The following is a 25,614-nucleotide window of genomic DNA, read 5'->3' on the forward strand; positions in this document are numbered from 1 at the left end:
TCCTTCCCCCTCATCCCACTTTTGTTGGGGCTGTGTATCCCCACCCACACCGTTTCCCCCATGTCCCCTCTAAGACCAAGTAGTAAGAGGACAAGTTCTTGTGCTTTTCCATCTATAGGGCAAAAAAATACCCCTCAAAGTATATTTATATGATTAGAAAAATTATTTTTGTTTTTTTATTTTTTGGCCTTGCCACGAGGCTTGAGGGATGGATCTTAGTTCCCTGACCAGGGATTGAACCCAGGCTATCAGCAGTGAAAGCGGGGAGTCCTAACCACTGGACTGCCAGGGAATTCCCTATGTGATTTATTAAGAAGAACAAAATGGGTTATAGTGAGACTACTCCAATTAAAAAACAGCAGCTGCTGGTGTTTGAACTTTGGAACATAGTCTTCAATGCAGTTTTATGAAGGTGGGTCTATAATTATTATTTAGCAACGATCTAAGACTGAGTTCAGGGTCCAAAATCAATTTTCAGAGGTTCTAATGAGAGTTATTGCCAAAATGAGCAACACCCCAATATTTCTTTACCCCTGATCTTGATACTGTTATATGGATATGAGGCTATTTCTTTTGGTTTTAATTAGAACATTTAACTACACAAATAATGAATGAATACTTCCTTGTGAAAAGCACATTAAAACAGAATTTTAAAGCAAGAAACTCCCTAAACCACCAAACTACCACCTACTCCCTCCACCCTGATCTGGTGCTCCTTCTTGATAGATTTTTGTAAAGTATATCCTTTCAGACCTTTGCTCCACATTAATATGCCTGCAGAGGACCTGGCAGATTCATTTTGAAAAGTAAATTAGCATGTCTCTCGTTAAGAGTGAAGTGACTCACTTTTTTCCCCCCAAGCTTGCCCAGGTAGAGGCTGTTTCAATTTAAAACTCATAGTATGCCTTTAAGGTATATGAGATATCTTAAAGGTTGATTGAATTTTGCAAAATGGAGTCACAACTCTTCTGGTATTTTAATGAGGCTGAGCATTTTGTGGCAAGCAGAAGTGAGTAGCAGAGAGAGCTGTTAGAGATGATCCTTTAGGAGCTCCTCCAGGAAAACACCTGTGACATACTGCTATTTTGTCATTTCGCTTTGGCTGGTATTTATTTTTTATATCATATTAGATTTTGTTTTAGGATTAAGTGATGTTTTCTTTATATTTATTGTGTGTGTTAAGTGGTGGGGCAGGTAATGAAGGTGATATCCTTGAAAGATTTAGCTGAGTGATTTTTATCATGAGAAAGCCGGTTGTGAATTCTTTCACGTGCACAGAGCGGGAGCCAAAAACATTTTCTATTCTTTGAAGCAACATTTCTTCTGCCTTCAAACATGGAGCCACTTTGATTTCTCATTTTAAAATGCATTTATGAGTGATACAGTTTAATGACAAAAAAAGTTGGACATTTTTTCGTAAAGCCAATGTGCAAAATGTTCTCTGATCCCCGGATTGTAGGAGTAGAGGACATAGAAACAAAGGCGAGAAGATGGACTTAAAAAGTCAACAGGGGTGGCTTCCAAACTAAAAAAGTCACTTGCGTGACGAATAATCACCCAAGCCTGCTGTCCTTTTGCCTCTGTCACTTTGTGACGTATGTCTCCACTCTCTAATCCAGAGTTGCCTATCTTTTGTGAACAGACTTATGAGTTTTATGTTTTGCTCTGTCCTTTGTACATTCAAACCAGAATGGCATAGTGCTGCTAAAACAGTGGAAAGACTCGTTCTTTTCGAGAATTAATGCACCCTGTCGATTTCAGGATTTACCCTGTCCTTCCCGCCAAATGTCTCTTCCATGCCCATGAAAATAACTACACAGGAGAAATTGCACTCTGTCCTCCAAGAGAGAATTTAACTTTTAAACTTGAGTCGGTCACATCCATCAGAGGAAGGTCTGTGCAGTGACCAGTCAAGGGTGATAAATGGGTAGTCAGCTGTGCACAGCCTGCCCTGTGGGCTGAGTTGCCATGGAAGCGCCTGGTGGCATTCGGGGATCCTGCATGACTAACCTAGATTAGCAGCAGGGCCCTTGGGCTCAGCCTGGGGAAGGTGCTTACAGCCAGATGATAGCAGAGCCAGCACGCCCCCCCGCATCCCAAGCCCAACTTGGGCCTTCCTTCCCCTCATTCCACATAGGCTCTTTCCTTTTCTGGTGCAGGGGAAAGAGAAAAAGGGGGATCACTCTCACTAATCCTTACAGAGCTGTGATTTCTTCATTTTATCTCAATGCTCTAATGCATGGGCCCATACCCCCAAGGAGAAGCATTTGAAAAGTGGGAGTAAATGTGCCCTGACAGGCCCCAGCATGGGGTTGACCAGACGACTGCATTCAGGGGCTGACTGGGCAGTTCTGAATTCCTCAGGAGTTTCACCACCTCTCTGAAAGCGAGCGCACCCTGGCAGGTTTTAGCTTTCCAAGCTTTGTTCAGGCTCCCGTGATGCTGATGGAGAGTGGTGGAATTCCGTCAGTGAAAACATCTGTGGCGCAGCCCACCTTAGTAATGGCTTGTGAGTCTCATATGTCACTGCTCTCTCTCACCAGGCACTGGAAATTGAAGCCTGTGGTTTCCCCTGTCGGTCTTTCTAGTTCACTTAATAATAATTAAAAAAAAAAAATGTGGTAGAGGAGGTGGTTTGATGTATTTTGCAGAAATCTTTCCGAGGCATCGGTGTTGAAACTTGCAGATGGTGGACAGTAGTATATGATCCAAAAGCAAGAACCTGCCTACTGCAAAGTAAAGTTATTCCCTATCTAAAAATATTTTTGCACACTTTTGGTGGAACTCATGGATGTCTGCTGGGTGGTCCGCCTTTGCACCCGCCCCCCCTCCCGGGGGGGGGGCACGTCAGCACGTGGACTTGTTTTTGAATGCAGCCAGCTGCTTCACATCACCATGTGACTTGTCCACCCCCCCTCCCGCAGGTGGGGACTCCTGGGCTGACCAGAAAACTGGCACTGAGGCCCTAGGAACATAGCCTAGGTCAGCCAGCCAAAAGTTAATGGGAGTGGAGCCCAGTATCGGGCATATAATGGCTACTTTAGTGCAAGTTTATTTATAGTCTGTTCTTGAAAGAAATTAACGTGAAGAGCCCCATAGCACATTAGAGATGACTTGTGAATCCAGAGGTTATTTTGGGGTCAGTGACCTTAAATCTGTAAACTTAAAAAAGGCTCTAACATAAATTGTAGCACAGCTTTTATAATTTGAAGAGCAACTTCATGCTGTCATGCCCCTCCCCTCCCACCCCCCACTCCCACCCCCACCCCCAGTTAAGAGGGCCTTCTGTTGGGTCCATGGGCAGGGACAGACCTGTATGGATACATTTAAGGGAACATGTGTTTTATGACTCTGAGATGCTCTGCTGGCAGGGATAATACCTGAATTGTCGATGTGTACCTCTTTGAGACTAAGGGATTATAAGCAATTATGAGTGATTGTAAATTAGCACATTTTAGCATGCCTTCTTTGTTTGTTCTATTTAATATAGCCTGAAAGCTTTACTAGCCACCGAACTGTGACTCAGAACGGAAGCTTTGGTGTCAGGCGGCTTGCACTTGAATTTTCAGGTCTACCATTTAATAGCAGGTTGATCACTGAGCCTTAATTTTTTTCACCTGGGAAACGGGATTAATCATCTCCCTCTCACAGAGTAGTAGTGAATATTAAATAGGAGGCTGATGTGATTTGCCTAAAGCTGTCCCCACTGATTTGCAGGTGCTAAGTGGGGGCTGTCCTTGGCTCTGCTGCTCTCATAATTGCTATTGTTTCTTGGTAAGCCTAAAGCGATCCATATAGCCCCCAAAGACTGTGCTCTCTTGTACTCTTCAGAACCACCTAGAAACTTGTTTAACATTCAAATATCAGGTGCCACATCAGATTGAATCAGAAACCCTGGGGGCAGGTCTCTATGATCTGTGCTTGAACAAGTCCTCCAGGTGCTTCGATGCTCACTGAAGTTTGAGAACCTCTTATCTAATGCAAAGAGCCATGTAGAAATCAGTGAAGGAGAACTTATACAGTCGTCCCTTGGTACCTGCAGGGGACTGGTTCCAGGACTGCTGCTGACATCAAAATCCGTGGATGTTCAAGTCCCTCATATGAAATGGCCTAGTATGGTCCTTCCAAGTCTGTGAGTTCCACATCTCCAGACATGGAGGGTCAACTGTAACTCACTCTCTGTGAACAGTGACAAAGTCTGACAAGCCTGATGTTGGGGTGAGGTTATCCTGTGAGAGCAGGAATGCTTTTTTTCCTTCATACCAGAGGAAAAACTGCCACCTTTAATTAAGAGAAGTGGTTGTCAACTTGTAATTATTCAAAGGTAATTACAGAGTTTACGAATCACGTAGGACATTTACTGCTTCCTAAAGTCCCCTCAGTTAAAATTCTTCCATCCACCCCCTCCTTGCTTGCACCTTGGTTTAAAAACAACAGTGGTGTGTAAGAGGCTGAACAATGGTTTACTCATGCTATTAATTGTGTTAATGTTTTTAAAATGTAAACTTCCCCTGATTTCAAAATGGAACCAAGAAAAAGATCATGAAAAAATTTGCCTGATACTTTAACAAACCATTCCTTAAGCCATTGTAAACTTAATAATAAGTAAAAGCCAAATAAACCAGAAAGCTGCCCAGTATGACTGGCAAAACCCTGTTAGTTGCGAGGAGAAGGTAGACAGCCTAGAATGAGGGCTCACAGCTTATCCTATGTCATCATCCTGGGGCTTGGACTGGTCACTTCCTGTTTCTTCTGCCGCCTTCTGCCCTGCCCAGGGCCCTTGGTGAGTGAGACCCAAGAGGGAGTTGCCCAGCAGACAGTGTGGGTGAAAGTGAGTTTCTCTCACCAAGTTTAGGCCTCATAAAACTCATCCTACCAGTGACACTTGTGATATCTTTTCCTCACCTCACTATTTTTGGGTTTCTCAATTGAAGGGTGATGGTGAATAAGAAAAAAAAAATATACTCAAAGCTCATCTCAGAATTGGTATAATATTACATATGTCTGCCAGTGAAATCTGGGTGTGGCTTTTAAACTTTTTTTTTTTTTTAACTAATGAAGTCAGATCTTTAATTAAGCAGAATCCTTAATTTAGTAGAATTCCTGCCCGGTAGGAGGCCTGTGCCTCAATTTTTGAATCCCAAAGCAGTAAGCCAGTGTTTGGAATTTCGTAAAATTGGGTTCTTCTCATTATTTTTGTAGCAGCTTTGATTATTTTGGAATAAAAATCTAGAAGTGTGCTAAAGCCTAACTGATGCTGAGATAAGGCCGAGCTGATCGATTTAGAAATACTTTAGTAATTTTAAAACCACTGTAGCTTTTCTTAAATGTGTGTGCAGTTGACAGGAAAGTTAAGCAAGGACCCTGAGCAACCTGATAGTTGAGATGCTACTGTTACACACTCTCGCTTTTCAGTCTGGGACTGAGAATTTTGCCATTTGGGGTGCCCTTTCTGAGGGAAAGGTAGCGATTACTCGGAAGTGGGCAGAACTCTGCCTCTTAAAGCAGAGCCATAGGCCAGGAACATTCAACAAGCAGTCAAGCTATAGAAACTCCATTGACATAACCAGCAGGAACAGACAAGGGAGAACTCCCTTTGTGGTGAGACTAGCAGAGCAGACGCACTTGCAAAGCAGCTTCCCCTTCTATGTGCATCCTGTGTGGGCTGTCTGTACCAGGTAGCTTTGCAAAAGAGAAGCTTGGGAGCTCAAGTTGCTTAGAGGACAGTTGCATGCCCTACCCCTCCCTGCAAACAAAGTGGCTGTGAAGCAAGTTTGAAGGGAAAAAATTATTTCCTGATCAACCCTCTTTTTTGGCTCCCATGGTTGGATGTTAATATTACACATAGTGTGTGTGTTTTGAGCCAACAAGAATTACCAAAATTGGGGCTTCCCTGGTGGCGCAGTAGTTAAGAATCCACCTGCCAATGCAGGGCATGCGTGTTCGAGCCCTGGTCCATGAAGATCAGACGTGCCGCGGAGCAACTAAGCCTGTGCGCCACAACTACTGAGCCTGCGCTCTGGAGCCTGCGAGCGACAACTACTGAGCCTGCGAGCCACAACTACTGAAGCCCACGTGCCTAGAGCCTGTGCTCCGCAACAAGAGAAGCCAGTGCAATGAGGAGCCCTTGTACCGCAATGAAGAGTAGCCCCCACTAGCCACAACTAGAGAAAGCCCACGCGCAGAACGAAGACCCAACGCAGCCAAAAATAAATAAATTAAAAAACAAAAAGAATTACCAAAATCATAAAACAATTGAAAGGAATTCTTGAGTGATCAACAGGTCCATTGTGCTACTGTCAACTAGAAATAAGTCTGTGTGAAATGTGTGAGATTCAGACTTCTTAAAGAAGACTTCATAAGCCAGTTTCTGTTTTAGTTTTTCCTGTTTTTGGTATGTTGACTAACATAAATGTTCACTTTGCTGTTCTTTTAAAATCTGATATCAAGATACCCATCTAGGAAAAGTTTTTGCTATGGTGATCTAAACAGATAATTCTTTACTACATCCCAGTGAATTCAACAGGGTAGCGCTTAGCCTCCTGCACACACACACACACACCTCCCCGCTTCCCACAACCTGTAGATTGAAGGGCTATGGAAATAGCAGACACTCATTTTTTGGATGATTATAATTTTTAAAAAACTGTTTTTGCACACCGTGTCTTTCAGAGTTAAATTAAAAAATTACAGGTGATATACTGTAAGCATAGTGGCTGTTTTTAAATTAAAAAACATTTACTGTTTAGCTTTTATGCAAAGTACCATGCTTTAGCACCAGGAGGCAGAAAAATATGAGAGGTTCTATTATGATGGGCTTGACATTCAAGGTGAAAGGGGAGAAGGGGAGAGAACCAATCAGTATATTAAGTCAGGTGGATCTGAGAAAGCCTTTAGAGTGGGTGAAATTGGAATCACTCCCGATCTTCGCTGGTAGCTGAAAATTGGGGATAGGAGTATGTGGTTGAGAGAGACGGAGAGGAAATTCCGTATGATTAGAGTGAAAGCATCGAAGTCCAGGATATCACCGAGGAGCAGGGAGTGGTCTGGCGTGACTGAAATACAGAGGTGGTTTGAGGGAGTTTTGTAGGTAAACTGGTCCTGGAAGAATGGTTATCTTTCAGTAAAAGGGGGGTCTGGGGTGGGGGTGGGTTAGAGCAAGAGGCTGCCCTTTACCGGGTGTGTTTGGGGAATGGACATGACTGTTAGGTAGAATGCATATGGTAGGCCTGCAGGGAGACAGGAAGGTAATTTCTAGGGTAGGTCTGTGCTAGGTTATGGGGGAATTTTAATGCCAAAGCAGGGGTTGAGAGTTTATTCTGCAGTAGCAAAGGGCCATTGAATGCTGGTTATTTTAAAATACGGATGGTGACATGAGAACCAGAGCCTTAGATCGGATTTCTCTCCTTGAGAAGGCTAAATTAGAGGGACAAATGTGGAGGCAGGGAGACCAGTAAGTAGGCTCTTGTCAGAGGAAGTCAGAGAAATTCTGAGAGGGCCTAGGTGCCGGGAAAGGGGTGGGGGAGCGTGTCTGACATCAGGGCTAGAATTTCTAAGGTACATAGAGCCTTGGAGAAACAGTTGAATATTTTCCGATTTATTCACATAACGTTGGGGGGAAAGATTCAGTAGATACTCTAAAGCAAGTCTATGAGGACAAAAGTCTTAATAGTTCTTATTTTCATTATTCTTACATATCACATGTCAGGGTTGGGAGGGCGTGGCCCGAGTTGCTGACCTAAGGCAAGCCCACTTTTGGTTTGCATGCTAAAACTGCACTCTTTTGGGTTTCCAGCTTCGTGATTTGTTTGCCAGTAGATGCATTTTTAACCCCTTTGGTGCCGGGGCTGATGATTTAGGATGCATTTTTATGTGGTTTAAGTAGTGCAATCAGATTATAGTTTCTTAGTAGGTAGAGCTGACATCTAAAATTGGATTTTCCCATCCTTGACATTTGAAATGAGAAATAAAAGTTATCTTTTCAGGTTTACGTGCCAAGACTCTTCCAGTAGAGTAGGCTGAGAATAAAGTAAATGTTGTTTTGGGTGCCTGGTAATCTTTTAATTATGAAATAAGCCTTTGGATTTTAATCTTCCAAAATATAAAATACTGATCCAGGAAAACAGCCTTTTTAAAGTTCACATCCTGCTGACTCCGTCAGATGAAAAGCGTCCACGTCTACCCTGTATTTCGCAAGGCGAAAGTAAAAATATCATTAATCTTGTCTCAGTCCCACCACTGACTATAAAAGACTCTTCCATTTGGAGTCAGTCCTGAGCCATGAAGCCAGTAGCCCAGAGTGAACGCTTAGTTTTCCAGAACCAGGACCCGAAGCTGGAGGGTCGCAGCCAGCTGACTGAGGCCTTAATCTAGGAGTGGGACGAGGGACTTGGGCTTTCTTTAAACCAGCTCCCTTGTCATAGAGGCTTCCTGAGCTGTCCTTGCCTCCCTCACACGTGTACGTATGCACAGCAAAGCTTGGATACTGATAAACTTTGTTTTTGTTCTTTTGTGGCATCTGAAGCAGCTTGTACAATGAAGACAGAAACCTGCTTCGAATTAGAGAGAAGGAAAGACGCAACCAGGAAGCTCACCAAGAGAAAGAGGCATTTTCTGAAAAGATTCCCCTTTTTGGAGAGCCCTACAAGGTAATTTCTTTCTTTCTTTCTTTTTTTTAAAAATTTATTTATTTAATTTATTTTTCGCTACATTGGGTCTTCGTTGCTGCGCGGGCTTTCTCTAGTTGGGGCGAGCAGGGGCTACTCTTCATTGCGGTGTGCGGGCTTCTCATCGCGGTGGCTTGTCGTTGCGGAGCATGGGCTCTAGGCGCGCGGGCTTCAGTAGTTGCAGCATGCGGGCTCAGTAGTTGTGGCGTGTGGGCTCTAGAGCACAGGCTCAGTAGTTGTAGCGTACGGGCTTAGTTGCTTCCGCAGCATGTGGGATCTTCCCTGACCATGGCTGGAACCCGTGTCCCCTGCATTGGCAGGTGGATTCTTAACCACAGCACCGCCAGGGAAGTCCTACAAGGTAATTTCTTGAATATGAGAAAGTCTGATTTATCACCATATTTGACTTCATGATGAAAGTGAGTTTGAACAAGGGTCACACTTGTGAAAATAAGACAACTTATCCTAGAGATCGTTTTTGAAAACAAAATATGAAAATCTTCTGAACCTCGGTAAGTCAAAATTACCAAAGTTTGTGGTTTTCTTTTGTAATGTTTGTCTCCTGTATTTAGTAATATTTGTCCGTGGCAGGCTTCTCAGCAGGGGAATTGAGTCGAAATTGCATGTTAAATTCGGTGTTACACATTAAATTGAGGTGTTTCTTTTCTAATGGCATTATGTAACATGGTTTACTAAACAATGGTTTTCCTCCCCCTCTTTTTCCCCCTCAATATCTAACTCTGCTGTCTTTTCTTTTTTTAGACAGAAAAAGGTGATGAGCTATCCAGTCGAATACAGAACATGCTGGGAAACTATGAAGAGGTGAAGGAGTTCCTTAGTACCAAGTCCCACCCTCAACGCTTGGATGCTTCTGAAAATAGGTTGGGAAAGCCAAGATACCCCTCATTTCCTGAGAAGGGGAGCAGCATTCCATCTCACTCCTTCCACACTAGTGTCCACCACCAGCCTATTAATACTCCTGCCTCTGGACCACTTCCTATTGGTACCATTAGCCACAACCCAAAGATGGCGCAGCCAAGAATGGAACCAATGCCAAGTCTCCATGTCAAAAGCTATGGCCCACCGGACACCCAGCACATGACCCAAGATCGCCTTGGTCAGGAGGGGTACAGCTCTAGTCATCACAAAAAGGGTGACCGCAGGGCTGATGGAGACCACTGTGCTTCAATGACAGACTCAGCTCCAGAGAGGGAGCTTTCTCCTTTGTTCTCTTTGCCTTCCCCAGTCCCCCCTTTGTCACCTGTACATTCCAACCAGCAGACTCTTCCCAGGATGCAAGGAAGCAACAAGGTTCACAGCAGTAACAGTAACAATAAAGGCTACTGTCCGGCCAAGTCTCCCAAGGACCTACTGGTAAAGGTCCATGATAAAGAGACCCTTCAAGACAGTTCAGTAGCAGTTGCCAGCCTTGGGGTAGCCCCTCCCCAGCCACCTTCTCAGACTTTCCCCCCACCCCCCCTCCCCTCAAAAAGCCTTGCAATGCAGCAGAAGCCCACAGCTTATGTCCGGCCCATGGATGGTCAAGATCAGGCTCCTAGTGAGTCTCCTGAACTGAAACCACTGCCGGAGGACTACCGACAACAGAGTTTTGAAAAAACAGACTTAAAAGTGCCTGCCAAAGCCAAGCTCACTAAGCTGAAAATGCCTTCTCAGTCAGTCGAGGTGAGTGGAAGTTCATATCTGAGGCAATTCCAGTGTGAAGAAAGATTTGAGGTGGAAGTTTCTGGAGGTTTAGGGGCAGGGGTGTCAGTAGCCTTTGTTCAGGGAGATTCCTTTCTGGCTTTAGGATCTTGTTGACCCACAAGAAACTCAGGTCTGAAGTGAATTACTGATGACAGATATTGAAATGTGATTTGTAGAAAGTTAAAAAATCTTTTTATTGAGCCATGATTTACATACAGTAAAATATAGAGATGGGAAGAGGATAGTTTGCTCTGTTTTGAAAAATGGATACACCTATACAACCCACAACCCAACTGAGGCAGAGGACATTTCTAGCATGAGAGTTTCAGGAAGGTTTTGAGCTGTCTTTGATTTTTGGGGGCTTTGGGGAACACTGACTTCTTTAAAGACACTGTAAAGAAAAAAATTTTTTTTGGTTAATACTTCCTCTGCCCCAGTTAGTTTTTCCTGAGATCCAAACCATAAAAAAGTGAAAACAGGAGATCAAAATGTTGGAGGAGTATTAATTTTTAAAGATTTGTCCCCTATAAATTATAAGAAACTGTGAAACTGAATTTCTGTTCTAATATATTTTATTTACCACCTACAAAAGAAGAGTGGAGGTGTGATGACATCTCATTTGAGAGAGTCACAAATATAGAATGTTATTCAACTATGGCTTTTTCAAGTAAACAACATACTTTATCTTTTTAAACAAAGGAAAAATTCCTTTTTCTGCTCCTTTGACAAATGGCAACGTGGTGTTTCAATGAGAAGAATCAGAGCACACATTCTATCACTGAAATTCTAAATTAACACGTTACTCAAATTCAGATTTGTAGTGCAAAGTGAAATGTTTGAAGTGAATTTATTTTAGCGCTTATCTGTTAAGGTAAAGTCTGTGGTTGAGTTACATCAATTGTATAAACATTCTAATTTGCATATCCAGTCCTCAAAGACTTGTATGTGCACCCAGATACCAGCTTTACATCAGTTTTGCATAGTGCTAGAAGGCAAAATTCCTTAAGGTTTAAAAAAAGAAAGAAAAAAAAAATTCCAGGATCCATAGCTGGAAAGATAACCCTTATCTTGAAGGAGGAAAATCTGTTCCTTTGTGGTGTCAGCTTTTGGTTTAGAAGAGCTTAGGGTTCTGTCCATAGTCAGCTGTTGAGCTGGAGTGTCTCTGGATGTCTTCAGAATGTGACTGGTTTGGAGGCTGAGGAAAAATTAGAAAGGAGTAAAGCACGTGGTAGAAATGACCAAGATGGCAGAACAATCCCTATAACCCCATAAGCTATGCAGATTCACTGCAATGAGCCATTTATTGAACATTTTGTGCTCTGTTGGGCGGTAGGGGTAGGGAACAGAATGAAGGTGGAGAAGAATAAAGTGAGATCTTCCCACCTCCTATGGTCAGTCAGCCTACCTTATAATTCAGAAAGAACTTAATGGAATTTTCTTTATTTATCAAATAAGGTCTGTTATATTTTCCTAGTTTAAAAAGAAAAAAAAGGTAAGGGGACAATTTAACATGTTTTCTTTAAAAAGAAAACTAAAAATTGCTTTAAAACAATTCTAAGACCAATTAGCAAATATTTGCATTGTCTACCAAATACCCAACCATATGTATAAGCACAGAGTGGGATGCCAAGGAAGTACTGGTCCCTGCCCCAGAGAGATGACAGTCTAGCGTGGAGATCAGCCTACACATGTGAAACAATCAGAGAACTGTCTGCTACTAGGTGCATAGAGAAAGTTTCAAACATCAGCCTTAAGACAGTGAACCCATGTAAATTCAGCCAACAGGTTTTCTGGTAGACCTTTTAGGTTAGAGGATCCCGGTTAACCTTTTGCTTTCCTGGTGAAAAAAAGATACGGTGAGTTGAGATTTCTCCAGGGTTTTACAGCTCCTCAGATTTAATACATATTTCAAGCATAGGACCACATTAGATAGTCGTTGCATATTTTCTGAGTGGACAGTTGAACAAAATCATTCATAGATGTGGTAAGAGAATGGGGTTTTCTTGGCTTTTCTTGACCTGCTGTCAACAATTGAGTAGATGTAAACGTTTCATCTTCGGCCTGTGTTTGCAGTCAACCTTCATTTTAACATGATGGCTCCCTCTGGCCTCTAATCAGTGTTCTGAGGCCAGTGGCAGCTCTGGTGCTAACTGCCTTGGAGCCCCTGGGTGGTGTTTGTGGCATGGGAGGATGGAGCTGAGGGGTCAGGCAGATGGAGGGCTCTGGGCAAAGAACTTGCAATGAAGGGGGAGTAAGTCTGGGAAACAGGGATATTGGTGCTTTCTGGCGAGCGTTTAGATTTGGTTTAGTAAGATCTTATGTTTCACAGACTTACCATTAATTTTCTGTTTGTAGACCCAATAAAATGGCTGTTTTTTTAAGGTTTTAAAAACATGTAGGGGCTTACCTGGTGGCTCAGTGGTTAAGAATCCGCCTGCCAATGCAGGGAACATGGGTTCGAGCCCTCGTCTGGGAAGATCCCACATGCCACGGAGCAACTAAGCCCATGCGCCACAACTACTGAGCCTGCGCCCTAGAGCCTGTGCTCCGCAACAGGAGAAGCCACCGCAATGAGAAGCCTGTGCACAGCAACGAAGACCCAATGCAGCCAAAAATAAATAAATAAAATAAATATATTTTTTAAAAAGCATTTTAAAAAAACCATGTAGATTGGATTTTAAAAATCTCAAAAAAAGTATATATATTTTTTTGGCTGTGTCGGGTCTTAGTTGTAGCACGTGGGATCTTTAGTTGTGGCATGCGGGCTCTTTATTAGTTGTCAGATTTTAATATTCTGGTGAGTCAAAAGAAAGCATAGAGGTGGGGGACAGCAAAAGTGGGGAATTAACCCCAGAGCAGGTAAATTCTGAATATAGAACCGGAATAGTAGCAATATCTTGGGCTGCTTGTGGCATTGGGGCAGAAGGATAGAGAATGCCAGGGTGGAAGGGGAAGTTGGCTGTTGGTAGAGCCATGGGAAGGGGCATGGGGATAGCTAAGTGGTTTTCCTTTATTTGCTGAATTTGTCCTAAGGCAAGTCGGAGGAGGTTTTCTTTCCTGGCATTCTGAGTGTGTGGGTTTTGTGGTTTGTTTCATTGCTCCCCTCCCCCACTGCTTCCATCAAACAGTATTTTAAAAAAATGGACCAAGATGGGAAAGTCATCTTGTCTGTCTGGCACTCCTTTATTCTCAAGCCACATACGTATGAGTGCCTTGCTATTTTCTGTCCTTTCACTTCATGGGAAACACTTGGTTTGTATATTTTAGTTGGTTCTCCTAAATAATGGTATTCCTTTCTGGGATAAGTGATGCTCACTGTTAACACTTAGTCTTTCCTAAAATCCTACAGGAAAAAAATTATCAAAAGGTCAACATTCTGACTAAATAGAGGCTAGAGCACACAGCGTGCACTGGATTTTTCTCTGGGCACGTTGGTTTTAGTTTTGTGTCAACTGGAAGATGTATAGCATCTTGAAATGACCCATCTGAGGATATAGCCAGGACTCCACGATCTCACATGGATGCCTTCCAGCTGTAGAGTTGCCACATCAGAGACCGAATTGCTCAAACGGAAGGCTGAGATTCCTTGTAGCTCTTTCTACCGGAAGTTAACAAATGGGAGTGAGAGGAAAACCAAGGCATCTCTGTGTGAGCGTTCCTGAGTGTGGACCCTGGACTGGAGTGGATGTGCTTAGAGGCAGATAGGCATTTTACTGAAAGGGAGAAATGGATTAAGTTGAGGTGGGCATATTAAATTGTATACTGGATTTAGAATATTAGAATTTTAAGGGTAAACCTACAGCCCTTTCATGTTGTAAATAAAGCCTAGAAAGGTGAGGTTACTTAATTTTGCTACAGTTTAGTTAGTAGCAGAGCCAGAGTTAGAATTCTCAGTTCTGTGATCTTTCTACCTCTGCTTGTTAAGTATGCATGGAGACCATAGGAGGATCTTGAGCATGGGAGTGATATATCTATCTACTTTCTCTTTCTGAAAAAGATCATTCTGGCTCCTGGGTGGAGAATGGCTTGGAGGGGCAAGGGTGGCAGAAGTAGGGAGGCCAGCTAGGGGGTGGGAAATGACGATGGCTTGGCGTAGGATAATAGCAGTGGACATGGTGAGAAGTGGATAGATTCCAAATATATTGGGCAGGGGAGTAATAGGGCTTTGTGATTGACTGGAGGTGGGAGTGGGCCTGAGGTGCGAGGGAAAGTGAGGCATTAAGGAAGGTCCTACTGGAAAGGTGTGGATGGTGGGATGATACCTGCTCCTGAGATGGAGCTGACCTGGGTGGAACAGGTTTAGAGGGAAAACCAGGATGCTCTGGATGGATCACATATTAAGTTTGAGATGCTGTTATATATCCAGGTAGACATGACAAGTTGGCAGTCATCGGTAGTAGATCAGCCCAGGGAAAATGATAAGTTTGGATGTTTGTGGCGGGGTAAGAATCACAGGAGTGGAGATAAACGAAATGGAGCCAGCATTCAGTTAGCACACAGCACAAGTTAGTCAAGTCAGGAAAATAGGCAAGAGAGTAACAAACCACTCCAAGGAGAAGTCCGGGAAGGGGGTGTCTCAGCACAAGCAGCGGTCTGTCTAGCAACCGTCTCGGTCTAGCAGTGGTCTCGGGACAAGCTTGAGTGCGAAGTAGCCCTCTGCTTGGACAGAGCCTCCAGCAGTGCCCACGTGGAACAGCTCTCAGCAGGGGGAAATTGGGTCCTCCAGGGAAGAACCTTCAGTTGCTCAGCTCAGTGGGCTCATTTTAAGGAGTTTATCAGTGGGTGTAATGGTCTTACTCTAAGACATTCACAGTCCTATGGTGGACTTTTCAAAACAACTAATACAGAAGTTCACATTGGCCACTGGGACTCCATTTTGAACTACTTAACATAGCTTAAATCCTGTAAGTTTCACACAAGATGAGTAGAAATCATAACACAAAAGAAATCTCATCTTAATACTGGGACTAATAAATTTGGGCTGTGTTTGCCTGTGGTGGGTATTTAAAGCTTTGGGACCAGGCAGGTGTAGCTGAGAAGGCCCTAAACCAGGCCATCCCTGGCTTAGCTTTACCTGTGGCAAGGGCAGGAGCGGGAAGAAATGGGGTCCTGCTGGGTCTTCAGAAGCAGAAATTGAAGATCATCTTGAAAACTTGAGAATCTGCTTATAAATTAGGGGAAGTTATAGGTTTCTGTTTTTTCACTTAGGGTTTGAAGTGTACGTGTAAATAATACAATTACCTTAATTTAAGCAAATAAGTCACTGGATCCTAGCAGAATTTACCGTCAATTTAAATTTGCTACTGCTTCTACTTCCTTATATGGCCCTACTCCATTGCCCTCCAGAGAAATCTGGCTTTCAGTCCTGATGGTTTCTGATTTCTGCAGAGCAATTGCTCTTTTCCTTGTGGCCTCTCATGACATCATTTGGGAACATTTTCTGATACCAAATCCTTCCACCTAATTTCCAAGACTCAGGTGTCACCTGCAGCTGTGAATTCATTGTTGGACTACTTTGACTCACGGCAACTCTTAAATTATGCCTTCCGTTTTCAATAAAGTGCCAGCCTAATAGAGTGAAGTAATCCACAGTGGAAAACTGTGACAGTGATTCACTTTGCATTCATGTATGCAAACAATCTTTCCTACTTTCTTATTTAGCTTTCTTATCTTAAATCCTGAAACGAGGAACTTCCCCATTATGAAATGATCTAACCCTTCAAGAGGTGCACTTTCGGTGTGTCGGTGGTGTATATCCTGCTGATGAGTCACTCAAAATATAGTTAAGCTCCCTCTCTCCCATATATATCATCAGTTCAGCAACTTTTAACTAAAATTTTTAGAGTACCTACTGTATGGCAGGCCTAATGCTGGGGATGGGGGTGGGGGGGGTTACAATGGCGGGGAAACCCCGGATGATTCCATTCCTCTTGGACCTTAATTATCTAGTTAGAAACTGACTCTATTTAAGTAACCACTCAGATCAATGTGTAAGAACTTTGGCAAGTTCTATAAAGGAATCTATAAACTATTATAAGATTGATAAAGGGGTGTTGTGGCTTAGAATGTAGGAGCTTAGGGAAGAATTCTCTGGGGAAGTATTGAGTGAGACCTGAATGGTGAGTAGAAGTGAAAAATGTGAGGGGTTGTCTGAGTCCATTCGGACTCCTATAACAAAGTACCACAGACTGCGTAGCTTGTAAGCAACAGAAATTTATTTCTCACAGTTCTGGAGGCTGGATGTCCAAGATCAAGGCACCAGTATGGTCATGTTCTCGTGAGGACTCTCTTCAGAGTTCCCAGCCGGTGCCTTCCTGCTGTGTCCTTACATGGTGGGAGGGGCTAGGACTTTCTCTCTGGAACTTCTTTTATAAGGCATTAATCCCATTAGTGAGTGCTCTACCCTCATGACTTAAGCATCTCCCAAAGGCCCCCACCTCTTACTATCATCACCTTTGGGTTAGGTTTTCGGTCTGAATTTGGGGGACACATAAATATTCAGACTACAGTAGGTGTGTTAGAAGTTAAACAGCATCAGTATTCCAAGCAGAGGGAAAGTATATGCCAGTGGTTTATGCCACATGATATACAGAGACCATTGTAAGTTTTCTTGGGTTCTAAACCCAGTACTGTAGGTCAAATGGAATTTGTGCATTCATTCTGTGCATTCATTCTGAAACTTGGTGGCAAGTCTGAATCACCTGGGGGAAGCCTGTTAAAAATACAAATGGTTAAAAATAAAAATTCCCAGGTCCCATTGTAGGAGATTGATTCAGCAAGTATACAGGTGGGCTCAAGTACCTGTAGCTGATTCTCATGAGGTTTCTTCTAGAGCCTGGAAATGAAACTGTTCCAGAAGAGCCGATAACAGGCCACAAGGAGTTAGAGAAGGGCTCCCTTCCCACTGGTTCTGGAGTCTCCCTTGTGGGCCCCCAGACAAAATGATCACCTGAATTGATGGGACTACTTGTCCTGAGCAGGACATGAGAGAAGCCTCAGGGAAGAAATAAGAGAATAGGGCCCCCGGAACTACATACACTCTTCCTCTACAGCTCATGTTTTTTTTTTTTTCTTTGGGTCCCCAACATTTTCAAGCTCATGGGGAAAGTAAGATTCTGATACAGCCTTATCTAGCTTCTTCACTCAGTTTTCTAAAAATGTTTTTATTGCAGTAGTTCTTTATTGGACATTTAAGTTAGATTCCATGAGCTCAGGTAACTTGGGCAGACCTATGTGACTTAAATGTTTGTTGGGAAAATGATAGCAAGGTTTTCTGTGTGCACAGTTCCCTAACGATGTTGAGTGTCTGGGCAGAATACGTCCTATCTACAAGAAATAATGAATAGCAATAACCTGCATCTGCTTGGAGGATGGCTAAATTTTCGACCCCAAAATATCTAAATATAGAAGTTTAAAAATAGTGGCAAATGACTGACAGAAGTTTTAGAGCAGAAGTTGCAGGCAGCCTGAGGGCTAGACTGGACCTGGAGACTATTTTGTTTTGCCTATATAATGTGTTTTTCTTTTTTCTTTTTTTTTTTTTGTCCTCCCTCTGAGCCAATATTTACAAACTGGAGAATTCTGGTGAAAAATCAGATTTTCAGTTTCACCAGCTAGAGCTGAGTAGATGCTGCCACCTTTAATTTCCTGATCCTGGCGATTTTTTTTGAGTTTGAAGAAACACTTTAAACTCTGAAGGAAACATTTTAAGTAATATAGGCAGAATATTTTTGGAAGAGCTCCAGAAATTGCTGGAAATGGGTTAGTGCAGAGAACAGAATTGTTTATAGAAGCAAGAAGAAAGCCTGCGATCGAACCTGGAACATCTTTTTGGGTGGTATTAATTGGAGTTGTTTTCCTTGTACGTTTTACTTTCCATTCCTTCTCAAAACGCCAGAAGTACATTTGGTACCAGGATAAGAAATTCCTGTTCCTCCTTGTTGTTTTCACACTTGAGATGTTTGTGGAGGGTTATTGGATCCCCCCTGGGTCCCTCATGCTGTGCCTCTGCCAGAATGGAGACATTCACCGCTTCAGAATCTTTCCAGGCTGTGCGCTCTCCCAGGCTCTCATGTGCCACCCGAGTCATTTTAGCTCCTCTCTAGATTAATTGTGTTTTATTCTCAGCCAACTGATAATCTTCAGGGACAGAAAACCAGATATTCCGAGGGGAGTCCTGCTGGCGACTGAGTTAGTGGTTTTGATTTGGGCTGTTTTGGTGGGGGTGGCCAATATGCATGAGATATTTCAGCCGAATTCTTTTTAAGAGAGGATTCTGGTTCATGTTATCATAACAAGTTTGTTCTTTTGTTTGTTTGTTTTTGGCCATGCATTTCTCCTCTCCCTTTGCCAAGATCTATTTGAAAATCATTTTCCAAGGTTAACTCTGCGGCGTGTTCACATTTTCTAAGAACTTTCTAAGCAGTTAGTTTTACATTGATATTGTTCCTTTTTTAATTGTTGAAATCCCTAGGTCGACCATTTTTCCCCCCTGCCAGATGTTCAGGGTCCACACACACCATTAGATTTCTCTTGAACTTCATTTTATTCCCTATTTAAGCTTGGCCTACTTTTTCTCTGCTTTTTTCCATCCCCCTAACCCTGTGGTAATTTGTCAAGCCCATTCTAATCTCCTTAATCCCTTTGGCTGAAAGGTTTTGAGGTTTAATGTTTTAATCTAGGGGCCTTAGTATTTAAGTAATTAGAGGTCCTATTTCTAGCTCTGTCCCTCAGATAAATCACCTTAGGGTTTTTTTGTTCCAATTTACAAAAAATAGAACTCCAAAAATTCATATTGGGCAAGATCGAAGCTTTGAACTGCACTGTATGAATTAAGAAAGGAAAGTAAATATTCTGTGCTATTCAGAGTCCCCGTACTCATTCTTACCAGCTCAGGCTTTATGGATTCTTTTCCTTGCAGCTCAATTTTTTAAATATTCTACCCCAAAGCAAACGTTTGCTATTGCATTTTAGAGAAGAAATTTTTAATAGAATTTCATGCTATAATTAGAGTTTATGTTACTTCCAACATTTTTTTCTCCTCATGCCTGAGAACATGTTAATTTGGGGAAAAAAATTTTTTTTTCCTATTACCAAATAATCTGGACATTCTTACAAAATGTTAAAAAAAATCTTTCCTGTCAGGAAAAATGTAGTCATAGAAGGATTCACTTTTTGCATTCTAGGTTTCTGCCATTTTGGTCAACAATATTTGAACACCCACTAGATACAGAGGGGAGCTGATAGGAGAGAAAGACACTTGACAGTACATTTATTACATAGCGTAAAAAATACAAAGTATAATCAGTATGAAAAGGTAATATGGAACTACTAATTATAGTCATATAATGCTCACACTGTTCTCTAGTGCACTTTGTGATAGGAACTGTTCCAAATGCTTTATGTGAATCAACTTAATCCTCACAGCCATCCCATGTGGTAAGCACTGTTACTGTGGCTGTTTTACCGAGAGATTTACAGAGGTGCAGAAAGATTCATTTGTTCAAGTTTACCCAGGCCTTAAGTGCTGGATCTAGAATCCATATCCAAGTAGTTTGGCTCCAATCCATGCCCTTAACTATGACACCTACATTATATTGCCTTTCATTTTTTTTTAGAGTTGACTTTTGAAGCACTTTGGTTGGGTATTGACGAAAATGCATTCCAGGCTAAAGGATTGAGAGAAAAGACATAGAGGCAAGAAACAGTGCAAGATTTAGTAGGGGTAGCTGGGCCTTTGGTTCAAGGAGATCTGGTAGAGGCAAAGGAACTTGACCTCACTGTGTTGTCAGTTTATCCTTCTGTACAGTGGGGCTACTGGATGCAGGGTCATCCATATGAAGTGCTTAAAACAGTACTGGGTACATAGGAAGAGCTCAGTAGGTGGTGGTAGGAGTGATTAGAGTTAAAATTTGAGCTGGGCTTTAAGGAACAAGGTAGGACTATCAAAATGAGCAGGTAGAGTTGCTGAGGAGACAGGAAGACCCGAAACAGGCTCCCGTGTATTGGAGTACCCTTGAGCATGTGGGTGGGATCAGATCAAAGGGATCGCGAATGCCCAGTTACGATGCTCTAGGTGAATAAAGCCCTAAACATTTGATTTTCAAGTGTTAGACAAATGAAGAGCCTAGGGAAAGAAAGCATTTGCTTGGGGGTTGTTGAACTTTTAAAAACTGGTTTGCCAAGGTGAGGAGCCACCGACCGCCCTTCCCATCCCTGCCTGATGGCACAGGGGCATCCTGCTCACCCCTGAAGAGCAGCTTTCCCATAGTTTGGCAACCCCTGGTGTAAATATTTCATTTTATGAAAGCTTATGCTCTCGGAAATACTTTACTGCCTCCCCCCAACACATCCCCCCCCCCCTTTTAATTCCCAAAGCACTTGCTTATTCCCTCTTGATTGTCACAGCAACCTCGTGAGTTAGGCAGGGCAGTTGGCACGAATCACCATTTTACATGCCATGGAACTGAGTCTCTAAGAAGTTTAATGATTTAAGTTCATAAGTGGCAGAGCTGGGGGCACGAAACCAGGACCCTTAACTTCCAGTTCCAGTAGTCTTTCTGCCACACAGCGTGTTTTCTGTGGAGTCATAACCCTTTGAGTAACACTTTTTTTTTTTTTTTGCGGTACGCGGGCCTCTCACTGTTGTGGCCTCTCCTGTTGTGGAGCACAGGCTCTGGACGCGCAGGCTCAGCGGCCATGGCTCACGGGCCCAGCCGCTCCGCGGCACGTGGGATCCTTCCGGACCAGGGCACGAACCCGTGTCCCCTGCATCGGCAGGCGGACTCTCAACCACTGCGCCACCAGGGAAGCCCTCCAGTTGCTTTCTTACTTGTCTCTCCAGGCTTGGGTTGTGACCCTCCTGCCCATGTCTCCCAGCCCCCCTGCTGTCACCCAGGCCCTTTAGTGAGGATTTTCCCCTGTGCTCCTGGTGCCCACACCTCCAGTCTCAGCACTTCTCCTTGGCATTGTCCTCTGTGTGTTTCTCCAGGTGGGAAACACTTTGAGGGTGGGGTCATTTGTCTCACACTTGTTTGTCCTTTGTGTATAGCACAGGTGAGGACTGGGGAAAACGGGGCTATTTCCTGCACTGTGCTCAGCTTGAGAGTTCTTACCCTGTTCACTTTGATCTGGAGTCTGAAAGATAACCTCTAATAAATGTTGGAGCAGAGGGGGAAAACTATTTGATGTGAGACTGAATCTTCTATTTTAGGACACTTGGATGGGAAGAAGCCACTAAATTCAATAATTTTTTAGAGGAATTGTTTGACTTACCATTTTCAGCCTATTTATTTCCCAGGTAATTTTAGGTATTGTTATGTGTGGATTTGAAAATAAGCAACATAATCTTATTACTAGGTGTTCTCAGTAGAGTTCCAGCCTTAAATTGCTGTGCTTTTCAGTACTGAGTTTAGAGATTAATCAGGTGGTTTTATGTACTATAAGAGTTGGAAAGTAATGATTTTTTATGTATCTGTCATGTATATAGGTGTTTTCCTCTGTACTAAATAAGACACCAGATTTCCTTTAGTATATGGGACGAAGTAAGAGAGTAGCATTGACATATATACCCTACCAAATGTAAAATAGATAGCTAGTGGGAAGCTGCTGCATAGCACAGGGAGATCAGGTCGGTGCTTTGTGATGACCTAGACGGGTGGGATAGGGAGGGTGGGAGGGAGTCTCAAGAGAGAGGGGGTATGGGGATATATGTATACATACAGCTGATTCACTTTGTTGCACAGCAGAAACTAACACAACATTGTAAAGCATTTATACTCCAATAAAGATGTGAAAAAAAAAAGAAATATATAAGTGGTACTTACATTAAAATTGCTGTTAGTCTCAAAGGATTCTCAATTTTGAATATTTTGCCATTGAGTGATTCACATTTTTGGGAATGAGCCAGCCATTTTGGGTAGAGGCAGTAGCTCCTCTAGACCACTTGGGTATCATTAATTGGTATCCTAGTAACTTAAGAATTTTTGACCCTGAAAATGCCCAACTGGCAGCCTGGGTTTAATTTTCTGGTAAGATTAATTATCTTGCAGTAAAGGGTAAAACAGAGACACCAGGGTCCTTTTTGTCCCTTATGTCCTCTCAAGATTCCAGTGAGTTAGTTGCTAAGACGAGGGAAAACACTGGTGGTGTTGTTCTGAACCTAATTGAGTCCTTTATTATGTTATGACTCACCTATAGTTCACAGATTTATTCCGTGCAAGTCATATAAAATAACTACACTGTGGTTTGTTTTGCTTCCTTGGTTCATGTTTCTCGCGATCTGTCAGGCCGCTGTTGCCAATCCCAGGCTTTGGCAGGAGCCCGTGCAGCAAAGAGGAGACCATCCCAGGTCGGCAGTGAGTCTGCCTCATGCTTTGTTCCCTCAGGCAGGCGTGCTTTTCACCATCTCTTGGAGGGAACTGAAGATGTTCATTCTGTATGTGGGGCTATGTTCCACATAAAAAGAGACCTTTCTCTTCAAAATGGGTGTGTTTTCCAATCTCTTGTTCCCTCCTTTGGGAGAGAAGGAAGCTTTAAAGTCAGTGCTGGAGGGCACTCACGTGGAGGTGTCTTGTACGGTGTGTTGATTTAGTTGCAACATCTGAAAATTAGTAGATTTCACACTGAAATCTGGATTTTGATTCTTTTTTTTCTTAAAATGCTGGAAGCATTGGCAACGTAGGACTTGTATTCCTGAAGAACAGCAGTTGGCTTGCCCCAGCCCTCCTGCGCCCCTCCTGTCACTTGCCTGGGCCCTGTGAGTGAGAAGTACAGAATCGATTCTCTGTCCTTGTGATCATGCCTCGCTCTGGGCAAATCCAAGAGATGAGAACGCCGATGTGCAAAAGACATATCTTTTCAGAAAGGTTTATACTGCAGCATGTTTAATGGCATCTAATTAAACTAAAAAGCGTTGATTTTCAAACTTTAAATGAAATTATATAAAGTAGGTCCTACTTGGTTTCTTTATCTTTTTGCCCTTGTTTCCAAATGTGAAGATGTTTTCCTATAAACCTTTAAATGTGTGATTTAGACACTTGTTCATATTTTAGTTAAAGAAAAAAACCCACAAGGTTATTAGCCTACTTGACAACTGCCCCCACCTTTTTAACGTTTTTTTTTTTTTAAAGGTTTTTGCTGCTGCCAGAAACAGTGGAACATGGATTCTTATCCTCCTTGTCACCAAGTAGAATTGTGCTCGGTTAGTTTTTTTTTTCTGTGACAAGGGAGTGGATAGTCACTATGCTCTTTTCTACTCTAAAATATTATGGTTCTTTTTTAAAAAAGAGTTTGAATTCTAGCAATTGAACTGTGATGCTGTTTCCTATACCAAGTCCATTAGCATATCCTTTAGTACCTTTTATTCTAAATTACTTTTCTTGTTTTTATAGTGACTAATAGGAAGTTGGTTTTCAACACCCATTCAGCAAACAAGAGCTGCTTTCCTTCCTTTGATCTTAGCAACATATATATCCTTTTGTTTTTATATTCGTGAAGGGGCTTTTATTGGTTGCAACAGGGAGGGTGGACACAATAGCTCTGGCTCCTGTGGGGACTCCAGAGACTCCCTCACCCCCCACCCCCCGCCCCCCTCACTGCCAAGGAACTGGTCTTAGCAATAGGGATCCTGTAGTTATACAGACAACTCATGTTTAAGTTTCCATAGTGTACAGGTTCTATAGGGTGTAATTTTTTATACTTGTACAAGTATACTTAATTAGTATAAGGTACTGTTAAGAACTGGAGTGTGATTGTTTTTGGAGAATTTCCAAACTGTTCTTTTTTTGTTAGATGTCATTTTTACTCCTGGCAATACCATTGCTGAGAATTTTGATGTCTTAATAATTTTATAACTAGGTATAACTAGGGATGAATAATAAGTATATAATAGAACATGTAATCCACAGAATGCTAAAAACTCTGGATGTTGTTGGAGGGTAGGAAGATATACTTGAAGATTTTGGGGAGGTAGGGTGGAGCGCTGATTAGATGGGACTTTTAGGCATTATAGGTAGTAGTTAAGAGCATGGATTTTGTTGTTGTTGTTTTGATATTTATTTATTTATTTGGCTGTGTTGGATGTTCGTTGCAGCACGCGGGATGTGTTTTTTTTTTTTTTTTTTTTTGGCGGTACGCGGGCCTCTCACTGTGTGGCCTCTCCCGTTGCGGAGCACAGGCTCCTGACGCGCAGGCTCAGCGGCCATGGCTCACGGGCCTAGCTGCTCCGCGGCATGTGGGATCTTCCCGGACCGGGCCACGAACCCGTGTCCCCTGCATCGGCAGGCGGACTCTCAACCACTGCGCCACCAGGGAAGCCCTACGCGGGATCTTTCAGTTGAGGCTTGTGGGGTCTTTTAGCTGTGGCTTGTGGGATCTAGTTCCTTGACCAGAGATCGAACCCAGGCCCCCTGCATTGGGAGCACAGAGTGTTAGCCACTGGACCACCAGGGAAGTCCCAAGAGCATGGATTTTGGATTAAGGAAGATTTGGGTTTGAATCTTGTCTTTACCTTGAATTAGCTGTTAGACCACAGGCAAATTATTTAACTACTAAAAATTACTGCTTGAGGGTTTCCCTGGTGGCGCAGTGGTTGAGAGTCCGCCTGCCGATGGAGGGCACACGGGTTCGTGGCCCGGTCCGGGAAGATCCCACATGCCGCGGAGCGGCTGCGCCCGTGAGCCATGGCCGCTGAGCCTGCGCGTCAGGAGCCTGTGCTCCGCAACGGGAGAGGCCACAACAGTGAGAGGCCCGCGTACCGCAAAAAAAAAAAAAAAAAATTACTGCTTGAGCCTCAGTTTCTTATCTTTAAAATAGAAACAATAATAAAATCTTAAAGTAGTTGTCAGGCTTAAATAAGAAAATGTTTATGAAACCCTTAGATCAGTGATTGGCATATAGTAAATATTTAATAAACAGATTCTGTATCACATCATTATAGTTATTTTAACACTAAATGTCTGAGTAAATGTAGTGGATTTATTTCTTTGCCTTGGCTTAGAATCTGAAGATTAGGTAGCTGAAAAGTTTTGAATATTAAGGCTTTAAGGAAATATTAAGTGGGAGGTAATGTTTCTAATGAATAACTGGAATCAGAACACTTGGGCTCATTTTCTTCCACCGTTAAGTGGGACATTTCTACCTGAACCACAGGGCTGTTGTGAAAATGAAGTGGGATATATTTGCCTAGCATATAGTAGACTGGGATATTCCACCTTCCCTTGACAGTAAAAGCAAATTTCACACT

At 42.8% G+C, this 25,614-nt stretch overlaps 1 protein-coding gene across 13 annotated transcripts in view; it reads left to right on the forward strand.

Moving 5' to 3' along the window:
* Positions 1 to 25,614, forward strand: part of AFF1 (ALF transcription elongation factor 1) — a 230,812-nt gene that overhangs the window by 105,295 nt on the left and 99,903 nt on the right. For 8 of the 13 annotated variants that reach the window (XM_089912273.1, XM_089912261.1, XM_022561660.2 and 5 more), the window contains 2 exons: positions 8,525 to 8,648; positions 9,429 to 10,349. In XM_089912273.1, coding sequence (XP_089768399.1) covers positions 8,525 to 8,648; positions 9,429 to 10,349 — 1,045 coding nt within the window. The other 5 variants (XM_089912262.1, XM_089912270.1, XM_089912266.1 and 2 more) reach the window with 3 other exon arrangements.

This window comes from Delphinapterus leucas, chromosome 5, assembly GCF_059928025.1.
Source record: "Delphinapterus leucas isolate spDelLeu-1000000601 "Yukka" chromosome 5, BTC_Dleu_Yukka2, whole genome shotgun sequence".
NCBI lineage: Eukaryota > Metazoa > Chordata > Mammalia > Artiodactyla > Monodontidae > Delphinapterus > Delphinapterus leucas.